This window comes from Balaenoptera ricei, chromosome 9 (assembly GCF_028023285.1).
Source record: "Balaenoptera ricei isolate mBalRic1 chromosome 9, mBalRic1.hap2, whole genome shotgun sequence".
Taxonomy (NCBI): Eukaryota; Metazoa; Chordata; class Mammalia; order Artiodactyla; family Balaenopteridae; genus Balaenoptera; species Balaenoptera ricei.
In genome coordinates this window covers 2,732,118-2,757,646 of record NC_082647.1, presented here as the reverse complement: position 1 = coordinate 2,757,646, position 25,529 = coordinate 2,732,118, and the positions used below count along the sequence as shown (strand labels likewise).

The following is a 25,529-nucleotide window of genomic DNA, read 5'->3' as shown; positions in this document are numbered from 1 at the left end:
TGACTTCCTGACCTGTCCGTGTTCAGAGCAGCCAGTTCCTGCAGGATGGCGCCTGGGCCACTCCTCCCGGGGCTGACTGTGCTGGCACACATGGGCACTGCATCAGCCACCAGCGCCCGCCTGTGTCGTTGACCCAAAGTCGATGGCAGTTATCAGAGCAATGGAGCACTCACAGGGCAGATGGGGAGGGATGTGGCGTGGCCCAGCCCGACTCTGGGTGACCAGCCCCCCGGCCCAAAGCCCGGGAACCGCTCCAGGCGGGTGTGGGTTGGTCCAGGTTCTGTTGTCCTTGGACTGAAGATAAAGGAATTTGCCAAACAGGGCAGAGCTCTCCTGGATGCCAAATCTCCCCAGGAGGACGGGCGGTGTCCTAGACACCGAGGGCGTCGTGGGTAATAGGGACCTAGGCCTCCCTGGACCGTGAGGAACTGGCCTCACGAGGGCCGCGTGGGGACCCAGGGCCATTCACATGCCCTTATGCCAGCACTCCCGCTTCTGGAGATTCATCCACAGGGAATTCCCTTGAATTTGCTAAAGACTCAGCCACCGGAATTCTCCTCTGCCTTGTTCACCATAATAAAAATATCGAAAGTAATCTAAATGACCTAACATAGGAGATTAAATACATGTGACGTGTGTGATACAGGAGGTAAACACTTGGCAGCCCCCAGAGTTCATGGTGTAGGAGAAGATGGAACGACATGGAAAGGATCTCACAACACGCTGAGTGAAAAGGCCAGTCACAGGGCAGGAGGAAAGACGTCTAATTCACATCCATGTACCCACACACATATGTGCACAGGCATACATACATGAGGTAAACAATCAGCTGGGTGATGAAGTTGAGAAAAGTTTTCTTCTCTTTTTTAAAAAAAATCTATGTTTTCTAAATACGTGTATTTCTTTTTACTTATAAGAAAGAATGTAGGGGGTTTTGTGGTTTTCATTTTGTTTTGTCTGGTTTTAAAGAAGGAAAGGTATGCTAAAGAGGCGGAAATGCCCTTCTCTGCAGTTTTCTTAGTCGGGGCAGACTGAGGTGGCCGCGGTCACCCACCTGTCCTGGCCCCATCTGCTCTGGTCTGAATGGCACCTCCTGAACGTTCAGAGGGCCGAGGGTTCCCACGGCGTGGCCCCGGTGGGCCCCAGAAAGAGAGAGCAGAGGGCAGCAGGCACTTAGGTGGTCCTGGATGTGGTCTCCCGAGGAGGATGGGGAGACAGACCAGCAATGTCCACTCAGGGGGCTCGCGACCGCAGAGGTCGAGCCGGCAGGTAAAGCAGCAGAGCAAGGCTGGAGGTCCGCGCGGTGACCCGTAGATAAAAGAAGGTCCGCTGGGCAGGGCCCCTCAGCTCCCCCTGCCAGGCTGCCAGGATACAGGCTGGTCACAGGTGCACCATCAGACACAAACATAAAAGCTCTAAAGGGATCACAGAGCGTCCACCCCCTCTCATGCACCCTCAGCTCTGTAAGAACCTAAAGCACCCAATAAAAAGTCGTGCTTTGGGGACTTCCCCGGAGGTCCAGTGGTTGAGAATCCGCCTTCCAATGCAGGGGATGCAGGTTCGACCCCTGGTTGGGAAACTAAGATCCCACGTGTCGCGGGGCCACTAAGCCCGCGCGCCACAACGAAAGATCCCGAGTGCTGCAACTAAGACCCGATGCAGCCAAATAAATAAATATTATTTTTAAAAAAGAAAAATACTTTAAAAAATTAAGTGCATCCTACTGTACTGAAATTTACCAAAACTAGATGAAATAATTTTCCAATCTGAGCTTGCGTGTAGCTTGACTCTCAAGTAATGCCCATGTCCCAAGCCCCCAGATGATTGCAGTTCTACGAAAGCCCAGATGGTGGGGCCCCTGGGTGCACAGTGGAGGCCCCGGGGGCCGGATGGGGCCCCCTCAGCCCTCCTGCCAGTCCCCCTGCAAAACCAAGAACAGACTGAGATCAGGCCGTTCCCTGCCCCTCGGCTGAGGATACGTCCACCTGCGGAGAGGCTCCTCCACTGACGTGTCCCTGAGGGGCTCGGGGCGAAGACACCTCTGTCCTCGGCGCCCGGCACCGGGCAGGCTTCACGATCTCCTCGCCTTATCAGATTCCTCTCTCACTCCCACCAAAGGCCACTGACAGGAGCGTACAGTCTCCAAATCCACATGCTGTCGTCGGCAGGGCCTAGTGTCAGCATTTCCTCACTGTCTCCAGCAGGGCCCTTTCCGTCTCTGCAACCACTGCTGATCTCAAAGGGGCTGGTCACCCCGGAAGAGGTGACCCTTGCAGGAGGAAGACAGGAGACCGGCCCTGGTCCACCCAAGGAGGCACCAGCTCTCATGCCAAAGGCCCTGCCGAGGTCGCCCTCCTCACCTCCCCGTTCCCACGGCGGGGTCCCGTTCCACGGGGCATGGAGGGTGCCCTGCTCACGGGCATGGCCACCTTTCCTTGTGTCCCTCTCAGCACCCACCACGGGGCCTTGTCATGTGCAGGGGCCCACTGGGCACAGCCAGGTGTGCAGAGAGCAGGGGCGTCTCAGCTCTGGGGGGCTTGACCGGGGGGAGTCATGATGGGGACAGTTGCTGTGAAATGAGCCCAACACAGGGCAGGTGCCAGGCGTCCGGCAGTGGTGCCGGCCGACGTGGCCACCTGGCTCGCGGGGCGGAGTCAGGTCACGGGCCCGCCTGCCCCAAGTCTGCGGGTGGACGAGGGGCTTCGGGGAGCGGGTGGGTTTGGGTACATTGCTAACTCAGATCTGACTCTGAAGCTCCATTTCTGCTGCCAGACTAAGAGAAGGGCCGCCAGCTGGGCTGCCTCCCGGGGTTCAGATCAATGAAAACAAATGGGAGAAAGTCAGCTCCCGCGCCCCCCTCTGTTCACGAGGCTTTGTGTGAGCCCAACAGGCTGGCCAGCGGAGAGCTCTGCTCCCATGGGACCCAGGACAAGGACAGTCGGGTTCAAGGGCGTGGGGCTGCTCAGAGCAGGGATGCAGGACACCACGGACGACCAAGGGGCTGCCCCGCCCCGGGCCCCGCTCCCCTCACCTGCCCGGGGCGCCCCCTCAGTGCCAGTGCTCTGGGGCTCCCCAAGGGCCACGTGACAGCCTCACCAGAGAGGAGCAGGGCCTCTGGTCCCCCTGCTTGGGCCTGAGTCCTGGGGTGGCTGCAGGTCATCAGGGCCGGGTTAGTGCCGGAGACGGAGCTACCACTGCTGGGAATGAGTCACAGCAACGACAGAAACTAAGGCTCTGCTGGATCTGAGCCTCAGACACTCAGAAGAAGGAAAAGGATTTCTAAACAAGAAAAAAGTATTCCTTTCTCAAGGTTGAATGTATCATACCCTTAATCCGAATGGACGATCAGCAGCTTGTCCTCGGCTTTGTTTTAGCACAAACGCGGCTCCAGGTGCTTCTCTTTCTGTGGAAGGACCTTGCATAGCACCAGGAAGAGGATGCAAGAAGGGCTGACGCGAAGGAATCACAGCACACCTGCAGGCACACAGGGCAGCTACCTACGGCTGCGCCAGACCCTTGGGGTTTTCACTCTCAAAACTGGTCCAGGTTTTAGTGCCCACAAAGTGTACAAAATGGAGCTAATTTGCAACATCTGCTGTTCACCATTTGGGGGTATTGCTTAAAAAAACCCACTCAAGTGACCCTTTAATCTTAGGGCATTAATATTTAATCGCGGCTTTGATTGCATATAAAGGCAGTTCGAGGGTATGTTTTCACCTAAAGGTCTAATAATTTAATAACACTTATTGAAGCTGCATTTGTATTAGATTTTGCTCTGTTTTAATACCATGGTGCTTTAAATAGGGTCCATTTTTAATGGGGACCAAATAGTCTATTTTTTGGTTCTCTGCTTTCTTCTACAAACCACAGGGCATGAAGATGCTTAATCGGGGCCCTTTGATGAAGAACAACAAAGCCATAAAGATCATTTCTATCAGACAATGAAGATCACCTGATTGAAATCTTCTCTCTGTGGACAATGGTGTCACCCCCAGGATTATCGTCACCTTTCATGGGCTGATATCAGAGGACATGCAGCAGAGAAATCCCCACTTGTTCAGAAAGCAGCTTTGAGGCAAACCTTTAATATAAAATGTCAGGATACATTCTAACTCTTCAGGTGCCAACCTCTCTATTCAAGAAGTTTGAAATTGGTATTAATATTTTAACTTATCACTTACAGGATCTTTCCGAGTCGTAGCCACACTTAATTAGCTGACATTGGGCTTCCAACGTTCCATTATGTAACTTACATTCCTTAGATGTTGGTTTATTAACAGTCCCGAAAGGAGAAAGAAGTTACTAGAATCTTTGTCTGCTCTAAAGCAAGGCATGTATGCCTCTGACTTGCATCATAGATCAACCAAGTCGGCAGTTCAGGAACTTTGTCCGACACTGTGGTTCAATGGAATACAACTCTATTCTACATATTTAATTGCTTACATCATTGTATTGGGCTATTATGTATTGGGCTACTTTGCGCTATTATGTTTGGTGGGGGGGGATACAATTTTGACCCACAGTTCCTTGAAATCTGAGCCTCCACAATAATAAGCCATATTAGAATAACATTCTAATACATTTCCCATGTAACCTCGGAGCATTTTTTGTTTTCCAGTAACTTCTTAATGAATATGTTTCATAAATATTTTGCTGTTGTGTTTCTATGTGTGTTATGATGTAGGGTATATTTTTTCTTTCTCGAAAATCTTGAAAATCAAGATGGGAATATAGGAATAATTTTTTCCTTTAAGGAATTAAAGAAATTTCTAGACACTTTTTTTCTGGGATCACCCTGGAGCAGTCAAAGCTTTAGTGGACCTGTCTGTGTCCTGACTTTATTCATATCTATGTATGTAGGTTTGTAGGCTGCATCTATGTACCTATGTTTCTATCTACCCATCCATCTCCAGAGTCCCCCGAGAATCGGGAAGGGCACAGAGCTGTATCTGACGTTTTAGACTCCACTTCCACAAACTGTCCTTAGGAAGCAAAGCTTGATGTTTCAGGTGATGGCCCTACAGACAAATGAGCCAATATTATATTAAATTTAATCACCATCTCCTTTGAGCAGGGCAGGTCCTGAAAACGGACAAAAAGAGTGGATCCTGCTTCCTCAGCAAATACATGTTTAGGGCAAGGGGCAGCAAGTGTGACTCCCAGAGAGAACCATGCCATTTCCTGCCTCTTTCCCTAGGTAATATAAGGGCAATGACTTTCGTATTTCAATTTCATTCATTGCATTTGACCTTTTATTTATTTAGTTCCTTGCTCTAAAAGCAAATAACCTGAGGAGTTTAAGAAACTTATAAAGGGAAATTAAATTATAGGTTAAAAATCATAATAAAAACACACATATCTAATGGGTATACATTTTATTGTAACAGTATAATATCGTTGTTAATTGCATTTTGGTATAAAACTATGAAATATGCCATTGAATGGGTTTCAAGATTTAAGATTAGCTCATAGATTTGTATGAGATTTTAAAACAGGCTACACGATCACATCAAAGACTGGCTTTTTCTCATATTCCATTACAATGTGAATTTTAAGATTGATATATAGTTTAAAATATTTATTTAGATAATGCTATTACATATATGAATAAATATCAGCCAAGCAGAGAAATAGGTATAAAAAAATATAACCAGTTATTGACTTTTTTTTTTAGGGCTTGCTTTAGTAAATCAAGTATTGATCTCTCCCATTTGGGACTTTGCTCTATTCCACTCTCCACTCCTCAGTGAAATGGATTCATTGGTCTTGGCTTATTCTTAGCAAATCATAATCCACATAACAAAATATAAGCTGTTCATCTCAGTCAATTTGGTCTTTTCTTTATGAGAAGAGGCTCACAGAAGTCTTCCATGGAGACCCAAAAAAACCATCTCATAAAAGTACGATTTGAAATCATCCACCTGAAACACGTCTTCTCTCCACATTATTTTAATAAGCATTATAAATCTCTCCCTACCTTTTCTCCAAGATTCTCTTCTGACCCAGAATTAGGTGCTTTCCATGGGCTCTAAGAAACTTTTCTGTCACACCCTAGGTGTTGTTTTGTTTCTTTTTCTTCCTTTTTTTTTTTTTTTCCTGGCTTTTTGCTTTTGCTTTGTTTTTGGTCAATAAAAGTCATTAAAAGGCAGGAATGTGTTTGGAGGCCCGGCAAAGCCAGCAGTCAGCTACTCTCTCATTATTGTTCATTTAAAAGCAGCACAGCCTCACCACACCCAGAGGGAAACTTAAGTCATCGCAGCCATAAGAAATGCAGTGGCTCACTCAAATGTAGTGTTAATCAGTAACTACAAACATGTACATGCGTTTAACAAGTTCCATCTGGAAAGAAAACAATTATCTAAGTCGTGAGATATTGAAAATCTTGCAAGAGACAAGATTATTTTTACTGGGAAGTAAGAAAAAACGGAAAAGCCCTATTTAGCAAAACCTTAAGATATTCCCCATCAGAGGCAAGATGTTTGGTTCTCTCCAGTCAAAGCAGAAGCCTCAATATCCATGAGAAACAGCCATCAGTGGAGGGAAGGCATACCTCCCCACGGTCCTTTAGGTGGGAAACAAAAGCCCAAAATCTCTTAAATTCTACGATTAGCATTAGTACTGTCTAGATGTGAGAATTTGTCAGATTTACCATTGAGGGTATGGAAGGACCGCAGCCAACACTTCTACAATCACAAATGTTATGGTTTTCGAGGGAACTTTGTGCCAGTGTCTCTACATGTTCCCGTGAAGAAACAGTTTAGTGCATTTACCAAGGAAGCCTAAGTTAGGAAAATGTTTATGACTCATTTTTTGAAATGCTAAATTAAACTTAAATAGCTAAGTTTACTAAAGTTATAGGGACTATGTTTTAAGTCACAATTTTACTACCCTACTGAAAAATGATGCTAATTATTCTTAAATCCTATTTCCATTTTTTGTCAGTTGTATGCAGTGCAGCCTCACTGGGTTACAATATGTAGGATATATACTACTTAGCCAGCTACAGACGTATCAAAAACTCACAAACCTTCTCAGTTTTCCCAAATAAATGAAGTTCACTTTAAAAATCTAACTTTTAATAAGAGTTGAGGTGGGAAAAGGAGAAGAATGGAAACCTCTTTCTCTTCATTTTGGCAAATTTTTCTAAATGTAAGAATTGTTTCCTCCTGACGAGTCAGCTGAGTGGCTTAAGTAATGTGCTTTCTAGGTCATCAGGTAACATATGGCAAATAGTTTTTGTTTTGGGGACGTTGCTCTATTCCACTCTCCACTCCTCAGTGAAATGGATTCATTGGTCTTGGCTTATTCTCAGCAAATAGTAATCCACATAACAAAGTATAAGCATCCTACCTAGTAAACTCTCAGAGACAACAATGAGAACTTCTTCTTTAAAACAAGTGTAAAATAGGTCCTGACCTTTTAAATGATTAAAGTTATATTCCAATGAATGTAAACTTAACAGAGACAATGAAATCTCCAAGAGTGAGATTATTACTACACTCTGTTATTAACGTGGTCAAAAGGCAATTTTCCATAAGTTCCCACCTCTCCTTCCATCTCCACACCTACAAAAACATCCATAGAAAGAATGATAGGTTGGTTAGTAGTAAAATCTACACGCTAAATGTTAGGTGAAATTCTTTAATAAACAAAGGAACGACAGGAGAGTTTGCAGCAAAAGAAAACATGGCCACTGGTATCATCCTTTAAGACTACATGATAATAAATACATGAATAATAAATCAACTTTCTAAATCATTTGAATTCAGGATGTATGCATCAGAAAGGCCAATATAGTTATTGTTCCTTGTAAAAGTACTCACTGTTTTTTATGCATTTAATTAAATTTTAGAAATTAAAAAGTTTTTAAACTTAAGGTTTCTAGAAATTTAAATTTCATTCCTGATATAAAGTGAGTTCGCTTCTTTCAGTGACAGCCATACAGCCCAGAAAAATTAACCTGGAATTTGCAGCAATATGTTTTCTTAATTTCATGACTAATCAAGTATTTATGAAATCAAATCAAGTTTTTATCAAACAGAACACTATACTTGTATATGTGCATGAAATATACAGTACACGTTATTAAATCCTTATTTCATTTATGAAATGTCTTCACTTTTTTCCTATTACTGAGTTAAATGCTTTCCTGCCAAGCCTGTTTATATCAAAATCTACAAAGGTAATTCGTTTCATGCACCCCTCAGCTTCACCTATAGAAAGAATTGGGGCTCGTCATGATGCCAAACAAGAGATTTTCAATAAAATATCAAACATGAGACAATGCAGTACGAACAAGAGACGTAACGTTTCTTCTCATGAGGAAACATGAAGACAGAAATGCAGACATTGACCTTGGGGGCTGTGACTTGTCTCTCCTCTAACTCGCAGCACCGTCATTCCTAGAGTTCAGTGTGATTAGTAGAAGTTTCACACAGACCTGGGAAAAAAAAGTTAGATGGCATCACTATCACATTTAACACCAGCCCATAAGTCATAATTTACTTTCTGCAAAAGCACATTCTTGTGGAAGCACATTTTTTTTTAAACTTTCTTATGGACATTTTCAAATACACACAAGAGTAGAAAGAAGAATGTAATCTACCCCCCTGCAGCTCGGTCAGCCACTGCTATTCCTGTCCCATCTCCAGTATTTTTTCCTGGAGTATTCTGAAACAAAGCCCAGGGGTTGTATCATCCTGCCCGTGGTCATGGGAGTATTTAAGGAATACTCGAGACAGGGAATCAGCGCGCTGGGCATTTAATCCAAGCAGCAGAGAGGCAATGACGCTTGGATACACAGTACATTTCCAACTGGCAGCAATTAATGCCAGCTCTCTTTAGACTGGGCTACGGTTTATTTAAGCTACGTAATTTATTTAAAATAGGAAATAGGCCAGCCTTCGTATTATTTTGTATTATTTATTAGCCTTGAAAGTAATTATTTTGAATATTAGAATTTAACACCCCCATTAGTGCTTGGAAATCTATACAAAAAGGTCAAAATGCTTTTACTTTAAATGTAGGCTAAACGTTTCTGGATATCTGAGACCTTATTCCATCTGTGGCATTCAAAATGATCGTGTCACAAATTCTCATTGGTCTGATGTTTTTAAATGTTAAGATTTGATATCAAAGCAGAAGTGATATGTATACAAAACATATTTATGTATTTGTGTTTATACCCTCACCCTACCTAATGAAAACCTCCAAAGACCAGAGTATCCATTTATCCATAATCTAGAGTGACATGTTCTACCTTGAGTGGAGTATAGCTATCTTTTTAATCATGACCTTATATATTATTAAGATTTTAAAATACCATTTTTACTTCAAGACATTAAAACGACAATCTGGAAAAGCCTGAGTCATGTGCCACAAAACATTGAACCAGGAAAATCTAATGAACTCACTTTTATTTCACGCCTGGGAAAGAAAAGGAGATACGTAAGAAATAACCTGCTACCACTATTACTGTCTCATGCCCCCCAAACAGGGTGTATTTGATAACTTTTCTTCTATCCAGCGAATAAAGCTATAGTGGTATCTGCAGACCCATAGCCTTTCACTGAGACGTTTTTCATTCGTTGAAAGGATGACACATGTTTATGAAAATCTCACGAAATTGTTATTTTTAAAGCCAAACAGAGTCATTTTAAGTTTAACATAAGATATGTTTCCTCCATTATTCCCCATTTATTTTGTGTAGGGGGTGAGCCTTAGAATATTAATATTTTAAAGAATCATACATGTGTTAATTAACTAGATGGGGGGAATCCTTTCACAATGTACACACATATCAAATCACCATGATGTACACTTTAAATACCTTACAATTTTCTAGGTCAATTATACCTCTACAGCTGAAATGTTAAAGTCTGTCAATGTGCCCTCATCTGCTCCCATGTAATTGTTAGAAATAAAGTGAAAAGGTCTACATGAAATAGAAAAAAGCAAAATTCACACACACACATATAAGGTGCATATAAAGCATATAAAGGGACTAAACTTCCATTCAAACCTCTAGTCCTAGAAATATCTATCTTTGAAAAGATTCTTAATCTCCCTAAAAGCAATGTGGACATTTTACGAGCTCTCAGTACAGTGTCTGCTCATAGTCTATGCTAGGTACAGAGTTACTGGTTAATGTAGTTTTCATAGCCTCCAATAAACACACACACACACAGACACACACACACACACAGAGTCATATTTTTAAAACATCGTTTAAATCGTGCAGAGGGATCATAGCAAAACTGTGGTACAACAGCACAAAATAAAGCATCGCCTTTACAAAACAGAGGGTGAATGTCATGCTATCGTAGGAAACCTACTGTACTTGTATTAGACTATGTTTAAAAGCTTCTGGACTTTTTCTACAATACGAGAGTCTCACCTTTTACACAAATTTCCGAAAGCATCCCAATATGTTAAAACGTATTACATCTTCGTTGCTGCAGTCATTAATTGGAATTATTCTCATTGCTGTGTCACTTTAGTTTTTCCCTGGCAATAATTTTTAAGTTTGAGAAACTCTTTATCTTGTCATGAGGTTTACTTACTTCAATAATAGTGGGGGTTTAGGAGGGCAGGGATTCTTAGCTCTTTTTAGGATTACTGTATTCCTAGTTTTTAATTTATAAGTGGTTTAGAACATCCATAAGTATGTTTCACAGAGAAACAACCTGAAAAAACTCACTCCACTTTACTACGTAGCAGCCACGTGGTGGTTTACTCTTTGGAGTGGTTACCTTGTGTTCTCAATAGTTCTGGGGCACTGATACTTATGTTTACAGTGTAAGCACTTAATCAGTTTTTTAAAAATCGATGCTATTAAGAATTATTTGATCATGTTTTATTTTACACTAGTAATATTGCACATATCCTAAGTTTATGCTTTATGCTTGTATTTTCTTTAGGATAATATTAATTTTTATTTCTAATTATAAATATGCAGAAGGAATGAAAAGAGATAGTTAATATTATCCAAATTAAGCCAAATTGCAGCACTTGGGAACAGAGTCTTTCCTCAGAACCTTATTATCTGAGGCAACTACTGTCATAAAGAGTTGGTGAAACTTTCTCAAGACTTTTGTAATATTTGAGCAGGTGTTCATACAGCAAATGATTTGCATTTACCATAGATGATTATGACAAGCCCAAATCCTTTATGAGAAAAAAATAGGAAAACATATATTCTCAACATCGTTACATTTTTGCTTACATCTTAATGCACACATTCACCTCTGAATAGCTTGAAAACCTTCCAAAATAATTTCTTTGGGAAATTGTGACTATGCACTTATTTATATGAATTTCACAAGTTACAACAGTACATATCAAAATCAATGGAAAAAGCTCTTGAATTCCTGGCTATATCCTGACTACATCATTTCACCGTACTCTTCTTCAGATTCCCAACTAAACTGGATTTTAAACAGAACAACCCCATTATCTACTCAGAGTAAGACAACGTCATCATGTTCATGGAAATTTGTTACTTTCTTGTTCAGTAACTTTGGATGACAAATATTTACCTTCTAATCACAGTAACTGTTATTTTAAGGACTTCAGCACTAAATTTGATCCTATGGCTGCAGGTATATTATACTTTATTATAAACAATTGCCGAATGCTAAACATCTCAAGCTTCCATAATTGCATCAAAGTATTTCCCCCAGCTTTCAATCAGTGTCTCCATATATCACATTCATTTTTTCAAAGATATCTGAAAAGAATGTACGACTTGTACTACATTCTTGTAAATGTATTTTAAAAGGATCAACGTGATACAGACTAAAAGGTGTGTGTTCAACCAAATGGAGGGTCGGGTCAGGGTGGTCCTGTGTTTCAACTCTGTATATAGAAAAGAAACTTCTGGCAGTGTTTTCTAGCTTCTTATTGTACGTATGCATGTGTGTGTTTAAGAATACGAATCAAGTATTATTTTCCACCCTTTACCAGAAAAAATTTTTTAAGAAGTAGGTATGCTGGGAAAGGAACTTGAAAAAAAATCCAGCACCAAATAAACAAACAGAAAAACGTTTGAAATTTCTTCCTAAAGAAAGATCCCACTTTCTGTTGGTGGAGGTAAGTACACAAGTCATAAAGGGATTCTCCTTCCCTGGTCCAGGATGGAGAACCCAGCTCTAAAAGTTTAAAAAGAGAAACGCTTCGGATTCTTGCAATCCCAATTGGAAACCAAGCATTTTTAAATTCATTTAAAATGTCGAGGAGAAGAAGTGCAGCCAGCAAGGCCTCATAGCCCTGAGGTTTGTTTGTTTGCTTTCTCTCACATGGCGTCGTTTCTGATTCAGTGGAGACCCCGTCAGTGGCAGGGAGACAGCGAGGCTTGGTTTGAAAAAAAAAAAAAGATGCTGCAGTGCTGGGCTCGAGAGAGGGGTGGGCCAGGGAGAGGGCGCATGCTACATCAGACACAGTACCTGATTTTTCACTGCACAGCTTGTCAGTGAGCTAGTGTGCCTCCTGGGCGATAAGTGAGAATATTTCATCTTCGTACTCTTCCATTCTAGTTTCACACTGTAGAAACAGAATAACAACATATGTGGATAGATATGCACTCACAGGACATCTTGTTAGGAAGGACTTGTCACAGTTTTATTAGCTAAAAATATAAAATCATGTTACCAAGGTGGTCCATTTTTATTAGCCCTTTTGGTTTAAGACATCACTGCATTGGATTAACCCTCTTCCCAGAATGCTAATTGCATCATTTTCCTGAGACTTGGCTAACTGATTAGTCGTGTTGAAAGACGAGGGTGAGGCAGGAAAATGGTTCTTTGTATTTGTTCCTCTTCCTCACACTGGAATGGAAAGGAACAGGAGGGATGGAGCTCCTATTTATGGAGCTGAAAGTCTTCATTTTTGTTTGTTTGTTTGTTTGTTTTGAAACTTTAGAGAACACGGCTCCTTGAAATGGTTAAACCAGTTTCCTTTAGATTTAACATAATAATCCATTTTGTGGTTTTAAAACAGGGTCTGAAGTGTGAAAATAATTAAGCTTTCTCAGCAATCAAAACACAAGTGCATCTTCAATTGCACTCAGGATAACGGGGCTTTTCAGTTACTCAGGAAAGTTTCTCTTCATACCACTTAAGAGATCCATCCATAATTTCACTTTGCTTCCCCTCACCCCAAATCTGACTTTCCAGAGAAGAGGGAGCTCAAATGTACCCACGCACCCCAAAATCTTAAATTCTGACTGGAGCGTGTGTCTGCGTTGGAGAAGCACAAGCTTAGGAACTGTGATTGTAAAGAGTGTTCACTGGAGACCAGTAACTCATTTCCCGAGTTCATTAAGGGAGAAGCTAAAATTTTTTAAATGGCATTTTGAAATATTTAAATTCCACTATTACATGTTTATGGAAGACCTGTGAGATACAAATACACTTCCTCACTGCGATTCCCATTCTACAGTACTTTTAGCCCTGAATTATTGCCTTGACTTTTTAATTAAAATGAAATCTTCAAAAGTCAGCTGCAGCCCTTATACCAGGGGTTCAGCATGTCTGACATTTTGGCCAACGTGTGAACCAAAGATATTTCTCAAACAGGCTTTCCCATCACTTGGTCTGACTCAATAGCATTAAGTAAAGTGAAATCTCTCGCTATATATTTTGCCAGGCACATTCTAGAGAGCCAGAGGCCAGCATTCACGTGAAATAAACATTATGATGGGAGGAAATGCGGCATAAGGCCAACTATCATTCTAAGCCTTTGTTTAACTGAGTTTGTGCTAAAATACTTGAATGAACTCAGGAAAAAAAAAATTCTCTCTTTTCTGTGAAGCCTTGGGAAAAAAAAAAGTGACGTGTGTCACTCTCCCTCCATCATGTGGCTATAAATATTTGAAAACGACATTCATTTTAATTTGGATTTTAACCTCGGAACCACAGTCCCTGATTCCTGACGTGGGAACTTGTAAGAGACCTGCCCGGGCACGGGGACGGACTGAGTCCTCTTCCCAACCGTCCCCAGGAGCAAAGCAACGTGCAAACTGTGCCTCCAAGTCACTGGGATTTGTAACGCACTTTCTGGAAAATATCACTTAACTGTCTCCACGGAGATGAAATAACACAGCCCCTAGGTGTCTCAAAAGGCAAGTCACTAAGTGCGCGGTTAACACTGAGAAAGCAGCAGGACAACAAAGCTAATAGATAACATTTTAATGGGCATGTCTTGAAACTCAACCAAAACCCAAACAAACAGCAAAAAAAAAAAAAAAGAAAAAAAAAAAGGTACCAAAACCTGTGCATGGAGTACGGAATTCCTCTGCGAAGAAGATAGCTTACCGCGAATTTCAAATGTCTGTAAGCATCAGAATAAAAATAGAATTTTAAAAATTCTTTGTATATTTTTGTCTCCTTTCCTTGGAGCAAATCTCTTGAAAGTCTTCTCCTTAGTCACGGGGTCTTCTTCGAGCTTGTAGTCATTCATTCGCTCGCACACTTTATCCAAGAGGTCCGTGAGGAATGCCTCCGACTGGGCTAAGGGAACCTGTGGAGAAAAGCCAAAAAAGGGAGGAAACTCGTCTTAACGTTGATATGATTTAAAAGACCTTCCCCAGAATGCACGTGGTAGCACACCCCATCCCCCAAACAGCATTCCTGTCCTGATACAACATGTGCACAGTTCTATTATTTACATAATTTAAGGGGTTAGCCTAAATTCTGGTTTTTAAAAAGTGCCTTTGTTCGAAAGCGGACAGAAGAAAAAACTTCTATTCAAGCTGGAAACTATACTTCTACAGGTGATAATTTTGGAAAGTCATGGAACATGCAGAATAAGGCATTAAGCACAGGTAATGGCTGTTATTATCTATCTACTTGCAAGAGACAGACAGACAGACAGACAGAGCCAGAGAGAGCGCTCGGGTCTCTCCTCCAGCGCATCCCGAGCTGGGCGAAGGCCGGGCCTCGCGCTCCGCAGCCGCTGCCCTGCGCGCCTTGGCCCCTCGGCGGCCGCTCGGGCCCGGGGGCAGGGGCGGTGGCCGCGGGGCAGGGCAAAGCCGGGCTGACCCAATCGCCCCTCTCGCAGGCGCGGCTGCGCTGTCTTTGGAACAGCTGGTGCCCGTCTCCGCGCGCCCCTCTCCCTCCGGAATCCAGCGAGGATTCGGAGGACCCTTTCGCCACCACCTCCGCCCCGCGCGGGGGTCAAAGAGCACCCCTCGGCCTTGGTAACCGGGACAAAAACTCGGGGGCCGTCTAGACAGGTCAAGGTGCAGGATACTGCGTCCCCCCGGCTCCTTCCGGAAGGGGGCGGGGACCCGCCAAGGGCGCCGCGGACGCGCCGCCGCCCCGGCCTCCGCGGGCTTTCTCCCTCTCCACCCTCTGCTGATCAAAGTAGGAAGTTTGCATGACAACCATGGTGAAAGGGGCTGAATCACAAATGAACTCGATTTCGCCGATGTTGATATATCCAGCCTCCATTGTCCCCTTTCAGACGCAGTGTGAACCCTTCCGGTGCCGGCGACCGCGCGGCATTCACATGCGCGCTCCGGGCGCACAAAGGCTCCGCGCGCCCCTCCCTGCCATCTGGCCGCGGGGCTCGGGGCGGGCCGTGCGGCGCGCCTCTGCGCTTAACCCTGCTTCCAGCCAAAACCACTCCAGCATCACTCCCGTCTCCCCCCAGGCTCGGCAAGGAACGAACTCCGTAGAAAAGGAAAGAGCCAAAGAAAAACGGCACTAATGAACTTTCCATTACCACCACCACGTGCGCCGTGATAAAATATCCCTCCTTCTGCCCGCAAAACTCCACTTGAGATTGATTACGAACTGCTTTCAAGGCCCACGCAGTCAACTCTGCAATTAAGTCGTTTATTAAACTGGAGTGTACCGCAGCATTCTTTATTCGCTAAAATATCAAGTTAAAAACCTGAGTGTTTTAATTTTTTTAAATGTCTACGGTCAAAAGACCCTAAAGAAAGTAGCTCAAAGCGCACAGTCAAAACACAAGTTACGTTTTTATTTACACCTTTAATGGGGCCACTTAAGCATCGTAAGCTGTAAATAAAACCAAAAACATAGGTTAACAAACAAATTGAAAATCGGTTTCAGAAACGAAAGATTAAATATGTATTGGGACTTAAAAGCTAGAAAACGGAGGTAAATTCTTAAATTACAATTTACCAAGCAGATCATTAACAGAATGATTATGGCTTTTTTCCTGCCCTGCGTGTGCTTTAGTATATTTCCTTGTCTGGTCCATATGAATTGGCTCGTAGCACTTTCTGCAGGTCCACAAAGCAACATTTTAACCTCAAAGTGAAGAGTTGGCTCTTTCATTAAAAAAAATCTAACTGTAATCAAGAATCCATTCTCTCTCTCCCCCTCCCTAACCCTCTCCTTCCCCAATCAAAGTGTAAACACCGAGGGGCGAGGCTGTCACTGAATGGAGAGGGTCTGAGCGTTGGGAGGGCGCTTTTGGAACCCTGGATGCCGTCCTTACACACCACAGTATTTCCCGTTGAGATGAGACCACTCTCGAAACTTTTTTTTTTTTTTAAACTGACCTGACGTTCTGAGCTGCGTGCAAAAATCCTGAGTGTATAAGATTTGAGCAAATCAGGATGTCAATATGCGAGACCTTCCACAACTTACTTTTGAGAGCTGTAGTATTTATTTCCTGCGTTGACGCTTTTTAAAAAACAGTCGCCACATGATAACTTTCCACCAAACGGGATTGTTTTCCTTATTTTGAAAGTGGAATTTTACATATTTGAATATAGTAGTATTGTGCCTATTTTAACGCAAATATGTTATACCTAGGGATCAACACGTGAATCTTGCTGATTTCATACATCTTTGAAGGCTAACTGGCTTTTTGATGTAATTGCTGGCTCTTTTGAGTAAATGTTCTTTAGTAGAAAGAGTAGGAAATGTTACAGGCAGAGAGCTCAGAAAATGCCACGTTACAATCTTCACTGAAAGCAAGAAAGGAAAACACCCAACATGAGACTAGCAGTGTTCGTTTTACAGAAATATTTTTTAAAAACTGACCTAAAGTGCCAATCAAAGCATCCGATTTTGTGAGAAAATTTTAAAGAAAAAGGTGCTTATGCATGGCAGCTATTTATACACTTATTAAAATGCGCATGATTCGGGTTTAAAATGATTCCACTTAGCTGAACTACATTCACTAAACTTAAAGACTGTTCAGGGAATAATTGAGCCTTTTTCTCCCCTCAAAGTGTTTTGATTATAAGAGTGCAATAAGTATTGAGACAAGTGGAATAAAACTAAGTCTTTCTTCCTATACTATGAAGATTCTGAATAGTACTTGTCAATAAAGCAACTCCTATTGTAATCTTAGGGGAGCATTTCCTCCACCCTGGAAGGAGGGTCTCAGAGATACTAACCTCATTAAAATATGAATGAAAAAGGCCGCCATCATTGTATCAGGAGAAAACCGATTCACTGGCACGGTTTTCTTATCAGCCATTACTTTTACACACAGACTCATTTGGTATACGTTATAAATACAAAAACGATCTGTTACAATTTCATTGCTACCTTAGCACACCCTCATCAAAGTAAATCCTAACTTTTGCCATTTTGGAATCTAGCTACAACTCTAAATCATACTTAGTATATATCGTGTTTATTTATTTATTTTTCCTTTAGGCCTCTTCTGACCATGTGCTTATTGTGTGAGCAATGACATGGGAGTGGGAGGACGTACTCAGATCCCAACTTGAAAACGGAAAAAGGTAGTTGAAAGTTTTGGCTTTGGTTTCTTGAGAAAACTGGAGTTAGGGATCTCTTCCAGAGCACTCTGACAACACTTTAGTAACAGTCAATTACAGGGTGCCTCCCATGTTCGTTCCTTACTGTGTCTCTGTTCATCTTGTAGCAAATTTCTTGCTTGATAGCTATCACAATTATGTTACAGTGCACAGTCTGATGTGGAAACTGTCCTTGTGGTACACTGTCTTTTTCATAACAGTCTGACAATTTTGGAGTGTCCCTCAGATAGGAAACCAGTATTTAACCTGCTTAGTGACTGATAGTTAGTTTCACATTGTTGCAAAGATTTTCTTTCTAGAGGTTTAGTTAATGTAAAAATTTTAATTGCGTTACAGCAAATATTACATCTAGTTTAATCACTAACTTTTCATCCATAAAAATACTGAAATCACTTCTGATATTAGTTAAAAGTCAATATTTAGAAGTGAAAATGCAAACCTTCTTTGCTCTAGGCTACAGCAGGGAAAGCAAGAATTCAGAAACTCTTCTAAGTTGATGAGATCTATAATTAGCTTTTATGTAAATTGACTGCTATGAGTTTGTTGTGTGACACTTCTTCATATAATATGCAAATAGCATTGACTGTTTAGTTTTATTAAACAATATAATTAGAAACCTAAAGAAGCTCATTTCAATGAGGAATAATAAAGGTTGATACATTTTCCAGTGTTCTGTATATCAGAAAAAATGAATCCCATCTGGACTTCATCAATAAGAGAGGTTTTAAGTAGCCTTTGTTCAGAGAGCCAAACAACAGAATTAATATTAGTTTTTCCATAAATTCGATGTTAAAACAGGTGAATTTGTGCAATCAATAAAACCTTGGGGGCAAAAATACAAAGATTGCAGCACAATTGACCGCAAATGACACAGTAAATTTATGAAAGTAACATCAAAATTCTGCCCCCTTTAATCTGAATACTGGAAAAAAGGCATTCTTATTATTTGAAATAAAGTATTTTGCAAGTGTTTCCTATTCTTATTCGTGGAGATATTATGTCTACATAAAGTATACTCTCAGGTTGTGAGAAAAATAGAAATAATAAAATAAGAACAATGTGATTTGGGGGGAAATTTTCCCCAGAATTCAAAACTATTAAAGTTTCAATCACATTTTCTCATTCTGGAGCCTGTTTTCAACTTAACAGTACAGAAAACTTGAAAGTATAGAAAACTTGAAAGTATAGAAAAATCGCATGATGGGTCACCATTAGTGAACTCCAAATGGGGGTCATCTGAGTCAATTTGACTTTTTCCTAAAGTTAAAAAAACATACTCTCTTTTCATTATTAAATACAAAATTGGCACTGCCATTTGATTTCTCATCTTAAAAACTATTCTATTAGTCTTTAAAAAAACTAATTTTCAAACATTTTAGGTGAACTGAATACAGCTATCCACGTGAAAAATGTTACAATTTTTCAACCTTTGTTAAAAATCACTCTAAGCGAGGATTTAGAACGACCTTTTCATGCTGTTTCTGAGCTTTGACCTCTGCTGGCTTACCCCGGAAGGATTTTGCAGATTAAAAAAGAAAGTAATAGAAGAAAGTGACAGTGCTTAAAAGGGCAAAGGCCGTAAGACTGCAACAGTAACAGAGGTGATGTGAATTTGTTCATTCGCTCAACAATATTTATTCAACTCCACCTCCGTGTCAGACAAACATACCTCTCTAATTCGGACTTTTTAAAGGGGACTCTTCCGTGATTCTGAATAAAAATGAAAAGAAATACTCGAAAAAGACTGCCTGGAAGAGAGTCAATAAATCCTAGTTGATGATAATATAAAGATCACATCAATACAATATCTGTGTCCTTATTTGACAATTTCTGTCCCCCCCATCTGCGTGTCTTTCACCATCTTGCTACTGAAAACACAACAGTTATCCCTTTCTAACCACCTCTGCAAAACACTTTCTCAGAATAGAAGAGGCGAAAAGTCACGTTTGGGGAACCTGTTGTGGCATTTCCCAGTTTCATCATCTGTGTACTTGTGGGCAAATGGTGAGATTTCCCTGGAAAACCTTAGAGGTCTCAGAGGAAAAGGACGAAAGAATGGGATAAGTTAAGAAGCTCCGGGTGTTCCATCTCCACAGTTGTGGAAACACGCGTGCACACACCAGTTCCCACTGGCTGCAAAGAAAGCACTCTCTCTTTTTTTTTTTTTGGCCACGCCATGGGCATTCAGGATCTTAGTTCCCTGACCAGGATTGAACCCACGCCCCCTGCAGTGGAAGCCAAGAGTCTTTTAACCACTGCCAGGGAAGTCCCTCTTTCTTTAAAAACATTTTTAAATAGAAAAAGTCACACATTCACTTGATTTTTTTTAATCCAGAAGGAACAAAAGAATAGAATAAAAAGTAAGGCTGATGCTCCCCCAGACCCTAAAGCCCAGCTCTCCTTCCCCCAGAAACATTCTAAGTGCACCTCTATGAGTGTGTAATGAATGTGTGTGTGCATGTATGTGTGTGTCCGTGTTTGCATGTGTGTCTGTATGCACGTGTGCCTGTGTGTGTCCGTGTGTATCTATGTGTGCATGTAGGTGTGTATGCATGTGTGTCCGTGTGTGTGTCCATGTGCATATGTGTCCATGTGTGAGTGTGTCCATGTGTGCACTTGTGAGCGTCCCTCCTCCTCTTTTTACGAGATCCGAGCACAGCACACCCCCTGTCTTTCTCACTGGGGGATAAGAGAGTTCAGTCACGTCCGGGAGGCTGAGGACTGTCTCCTGATGGCCACTGGATGAAGGCACACTTACTATGGGGGCATCAGAACTTAAACCCATTTAGATTCAAAGATGCTCTACATCCCAAGGGCAGGTTCAAAAGGGGAGCTCCCGCCCACGTGAGCTATGGCAGAATCTCTCTGGAATATTTGTTAAAAATCTGTTTGGGGACATAGCTTAGCTTATTCTCTCCTGAAACAATGGTTTTGAGAAGGACGGGGCCAGCGTTTTTAACCCCCTTTCCTGGGTGAGGAGCCCCAGGCCCCAGGGACTTCCTTCCCCGACCGACGGTGATGCTTCAAGGTCATTGCTCTCCACGCCCTCCAGGTCCTGCGCCTGAGGACACAACAACGCAGACACAGCGGCTGGGAAAACCTTGGAGATCCCACAGTAAACCCCCCACTTTTCAGGTGGGGAGACTGAGGCTCAGGCAGGAGCGACTTACCTGAGCACCGCCTGGCAGAGCCAGGGCTGGAAGCCAGCTGCTCTAGTCGGTACACGCTGCTGCCCTCCACCAAGCGACCCGGTGCGGCCACTCCCCAAATTCCTAGGTGACGCCCTAACCCCCAGGACCTCAGGATGTGACCTTATTTAGCAATTGGGCCTTTAAAGAGGTGATGAAGGTAAAATGTGGTTGTATGGGTGGGCCCTGATATCATTTGACTGGTCCTTATAAGAAGAGGAGATCAGGACACAGACACACACAGAGGGACGGCCACGTGAGGACACGGGGAGAAGACAGTGTCTACACGCCAAGGAGAGAGGCCTCAGGAGGAACTGGACCTGCCCTCACCTGGATCTGGGACTTCCAGCCTCCAGGGCTGGGAGACAACACGTTTCTGCTGTTTAAGCCGCCCGAGCTCCTAATACAGTCCCAGACCATGGAGCCCCCACCTGAAGTCTTGCTAGTGCAGCCCAAGCCCAAGAGGTGACTGGGGGCTGCTCGAGAGCCTGCCATGACGGGGGGACACGGAGCAACACGAGACGCATGCTGGTCTGCCTCGGTGCACGGGTGCTGTGATCCCGTCTGAGCCGGCGTCAGGACTCGGCACAGGCCCCCAAGCGCCTCCATCCTGGTCTGGCACCACCTACAAGCTGCTGAGGGCTGGACCAGACGCTGGCCTCCTTGCTCCCCCAGAGTCCTTGCCGGTAAACCTGGGACGGAAACAACACCTGTTCTAATGTATCTGATCAGGTCAAGCAACTGGTAGGAAAATCTTTCGAGAGTTTGACGCGACAAGTAAACGTAAAGGGTTATGATTACTTTCCCTCTGATGGATGCTGACTGTTTTAGTTTGTAAATGCCTTAAAAGTGATGCCGACTTGAGCATAGACTGATTTTTGCACTCTCCTTACCGGTGGGCTAGTAGGATGGTCCGGTGACTCCGAGGCAGTGCCTTGAAAAGTTAGCCTGAGGACCTCTTGTCATTTTCTCCCCTTCCCATCCTCTCAGAATCCGAGAGCTGTCAGCGTGGGCATCCGGACCCATGGCACTCCAAGTGTGGTCACCACCACCTGCTGCCTCGGACTGCCTGTTCCCGAGACCCTCAGGCAGCTGCGTGCCCAGGACAGAGCAGCGCTGCTTAGAATTTCGCTGCTGGCGGTCAGGGTGGCAATGGCGAGCGGGTGGTGCCTGCGCTGACTTTTCTACTTTCTGCTTCTGTGCTCCGCCCAGAAAGAGCAGAAACTGGAGGAGGACCATTTCGTGTAGAGAGACCAAGTGAAAGGCTTGTCCTTAGAAACACGTGTGGGATGACCTGGAAAGAGGCCTCCGTCCTCAGACCCAACAGCACTCAGGTAGCACCTCTGGGAGGACCTCACGCTCCTGTTACCATGCTGAGCGCTAAACTGGGCGAGACGGCGGATCGCGAGTGAGCAGACGCAGTGCCAGGACAGAGGTCTTTCATCGACACGCAGAGAAAACTGAGAGGGGCCGAGCGGACGGTGAGGGACGTCACAGCCGTTCCCAGGCACCCATCTCGAGAGTCAGAGCTGTTATGTTACAGGGCTGAACATTTTCCAAAAAATATTTAGCTCATTCTCATGGCATTGTTTTTCTCTCATGCATTTCTGACCTTCCCTCTCTTCTCCAGACCCATGCCAGGCAGGGGTGCTGTCCCAAGTGTGACTTTGCTAGGACGTCCTAGTGCCAGGAGGAGCTCTCTGGGCTGGGTGCCCGTGTAAGGACCCACCCCTTCTGCACTAGGCCCCGCGGGCCACAGCCCTTCTAGTAAGAAGCGGTAAGAAGAGAAGGGATAGTGGTTTCTCTGATGCACCAAACTCAGGTCACCCAAGGCCAGCAGCTTGGAAATGGCTTTAACACCACATTGAAGATCCTGCACATGCACCTGGCTGGGAAGTCCCTTTGTCTCAGGAACACCCAGTTTTGGGACTTCCCTGACGGTCCAGTGCTTAAGACTTCGCCTTCCGATGCAGTGGCTGTGGGTTCGATCCCTGGTCGGGGAGCTGAGATCCCACATGCCTCATGGCCAAAAAACCAAAACATAAAACAAAAGCAATATTGTAACAAATTCAGTAAAGACTTTTAAAAAATATTCCACACCAAAAAAAAAAAAAAAAAAAGAAAAGAAAAAAGAGCCAGTCAGTCCTAGGGTGGTGACCAGACATGCCATAGCTTCAGGTGCAAAGGGGGCAGGTCACTGGTAAACTCTTGAAGTATTGGGGGGCTGCCACACCTCAGGGGGCAGGTCACTGGTAAACTCTTGAAGTATTGGGGGGCTGCCACACCTCAGGGGGCAGGTCACTGGTAAACTCTTGAAGTATTGGGGGGCTGCCACACCTCAGGGGGCAGGTCACTGGTAAACTCTTGAAGTATTGGGGGGCTGCCACACCTCAGGCCAGAGGGGAGGGCTGTCGGCGTCTTTGCTGTGCTGCTCATTCTTGGATTCCAGTTCTGTCGCATCTCTTAAAACCTCAAAAGAATGGGCACAACATTTGGCCCTGATTGAGACCCCGCCCAACCTCTCTCCAAGGAAGACAGAGAGACTGTTAACAAGTCAGCTTTGTTCTTATGCAAGAGAACGTTTTTGTTTGTTTGGTTTCATTTTCAGTGTTCAGGGCCGCTAGTGACCGCGACTCTTCCCAAGTCAAGGCGCCGACAAGCTAAGCGTGCAATGAGATGCTGCTTCACGCAGGCAACGGGACACAGACGCGAGGGGGGAGGTCTACCCGCCGTCTCAGCACCCCTACACCCAGGCCCTGGCCCCTCCCAGCCTTCGTCCACGTGGGACCGTGCACACCTGTGCAGCCCCACCGCCCCCGGCCCCGTTGCAGGCCTTTCCGGGGGCACCCGGCCCTGTGATCATCCGGGTGGCAGCGCCTCTGAGAATCTACGGCCAGTCTCAAAGCTCCTTCGCTTTGGGACATGCAGGGGGTTGCCCACATTAAAAACATGATGAATAACTCCTCTCTGAGCACTTCTGTAGATGAAGTGCTTTTCCTTTCTCCTGTTGGATTATTTCCTCAGGCCGTGTTCCTAAACGTGGGGTAACTAAGTCGTGTTTGGTTTTATCTGCTGATACTTCTGGTCGGGGTATGAAACCCAATCCGGCTAATAGAGAGACATCTATGGAAATAAACTATGAACCAAGTCACGGTGAAGTTCCTCAGCGGTTAACGGCTCCCTCGAGGCCCCGTGTGCTGCAGATTCCTCAGAAACCTGCTCCAGGTAGAGAGCGGATCATGGAAGGAGGAACAGTTTGGGTTTATCACGCAGACTGGAGGCATCTCTCAGCGCTGGGCAACGCCCACCCGTCCCTCTTCATTCCTTCACGTGTTACCACTTTGCCCCCTGCTAATGTTTCCAAAAGGAGATGGACCTGAGATCATTTTGTTCCATTTGAGCTGAGTTTTCTTTATCACTATTTAAAAATTAACAATCCCAAGAGGTAACATGAAATCTCTTCCTTCCTGATTCTCTGTGCATTTGGATACTATCTTTCTGCTCGTTAACACCCAGATCTTGGAAAAAGGTTACACTTCTAAATCGGGAGTAAGAAACACTCTCCCTAATGCTCCCAAAGGGAAAGAATCCCTGCCCATTGTTCTGCCAGGTCCCGGGAGCCTGGGCTGTGGGTGGAGTGAGGCTTTCAGGGACTTTGCCTCAGGGCTCCGCGATCGCAGAGGCCATGGGCATCCGCTAAACTCCACTCACCGAGAGCGGTGCTGGGAAGTGAGAATGAGTGGGCTGTTCCGATGGGCAGGGCAAGGTCCCTCCCGGTGTGGGAGCCCCGAGAACGGTGCACAAGGAGACACCCACAGCCAAGAGAGTGTGGCACGAGTCACAGACCTAAGCGGTGAAATCAATCACTTGACCGATGTTTATTGAGCACCTGCTAGGTGCCAGGTGTTGGGTTAGATGTGAGGAGACAGCAGGGAACAAAATTATGGTGGTCCCTGTCCTCCCAGAACCTGTGGTCTGGGCCCCTACCTGAAATCACACAGGGGCCATGTTGGCCTCGGGGTCCCCCAGGCCACCATCTTTTTTGTGTCGTGAGCCATGACTGGTTTTTACATTTACAAATGGCTGACACAATTAAAAGAAGAATATCTTGTGACACAGGAAAATGATATGAAATTCAAATTTCAGTGTCCACAATAAAGTTGTCTAGGTCTTTCCAGAAGACTCTCGCCCAGCCCCACTCTGGCGAGCCAAGCTCCTTTGCCCAGGTGGGCTCCTGGCAGCTGTTCCATCCTCCCTCAGCCCCGCCTGCCGAGTGACGCAGTCCCGTCTCCACGGCTCCCGCCTCCCCAGTGTCTTCCCTTCTCTGGATGCCAGTAGCTCCTCTCTCCTGGAGGACCCAACAGTAGTTCTTCCAGATTTGTCTACATACACACGCATGCACACACGTAGACACACATGCATGCGCAGACACTGAGTGAGCCACATCGTCCCCAGTGGGGCGTAGAGATGCTTCTACCCAGGCCCTGCCTTTACCTACCTGTACGCGGTGACACCACAGTCACTACAATAGTGAAGCTTCGCACACATGCCTTGGTCCAGGACCCCACCCCCCGATG

At 44.3% G+C, this 25,529-nt stretch overlaps 1 protein-coding gene across 1 annotated transcript in view; it reads right to left on the bottom strand.

Annotated features, from left to right (window-relative positions):
- Positions 1-8,402: 8,402 nt before the first annotated feature.
- Positions 8,403-25,529, bottom strand: part of CNPY1 (canopy FGF signaling regulator 1) — a 37,297-nt gene continuing 20,170 nt past the window's right edge. The window contains 4 exon segments of the mRNA XM_059932555.1: positions 8,403-8,440; positions 12,444-12,540; positions 14,313-14,378; positions 14,380-14,517. Coding sequence (XP_059788538.1) covers positions 8,403-8,440; positions 12,444-12,540; positions 14,313-14,378; positions 14,380-14,517 — 339 coding nt within the window.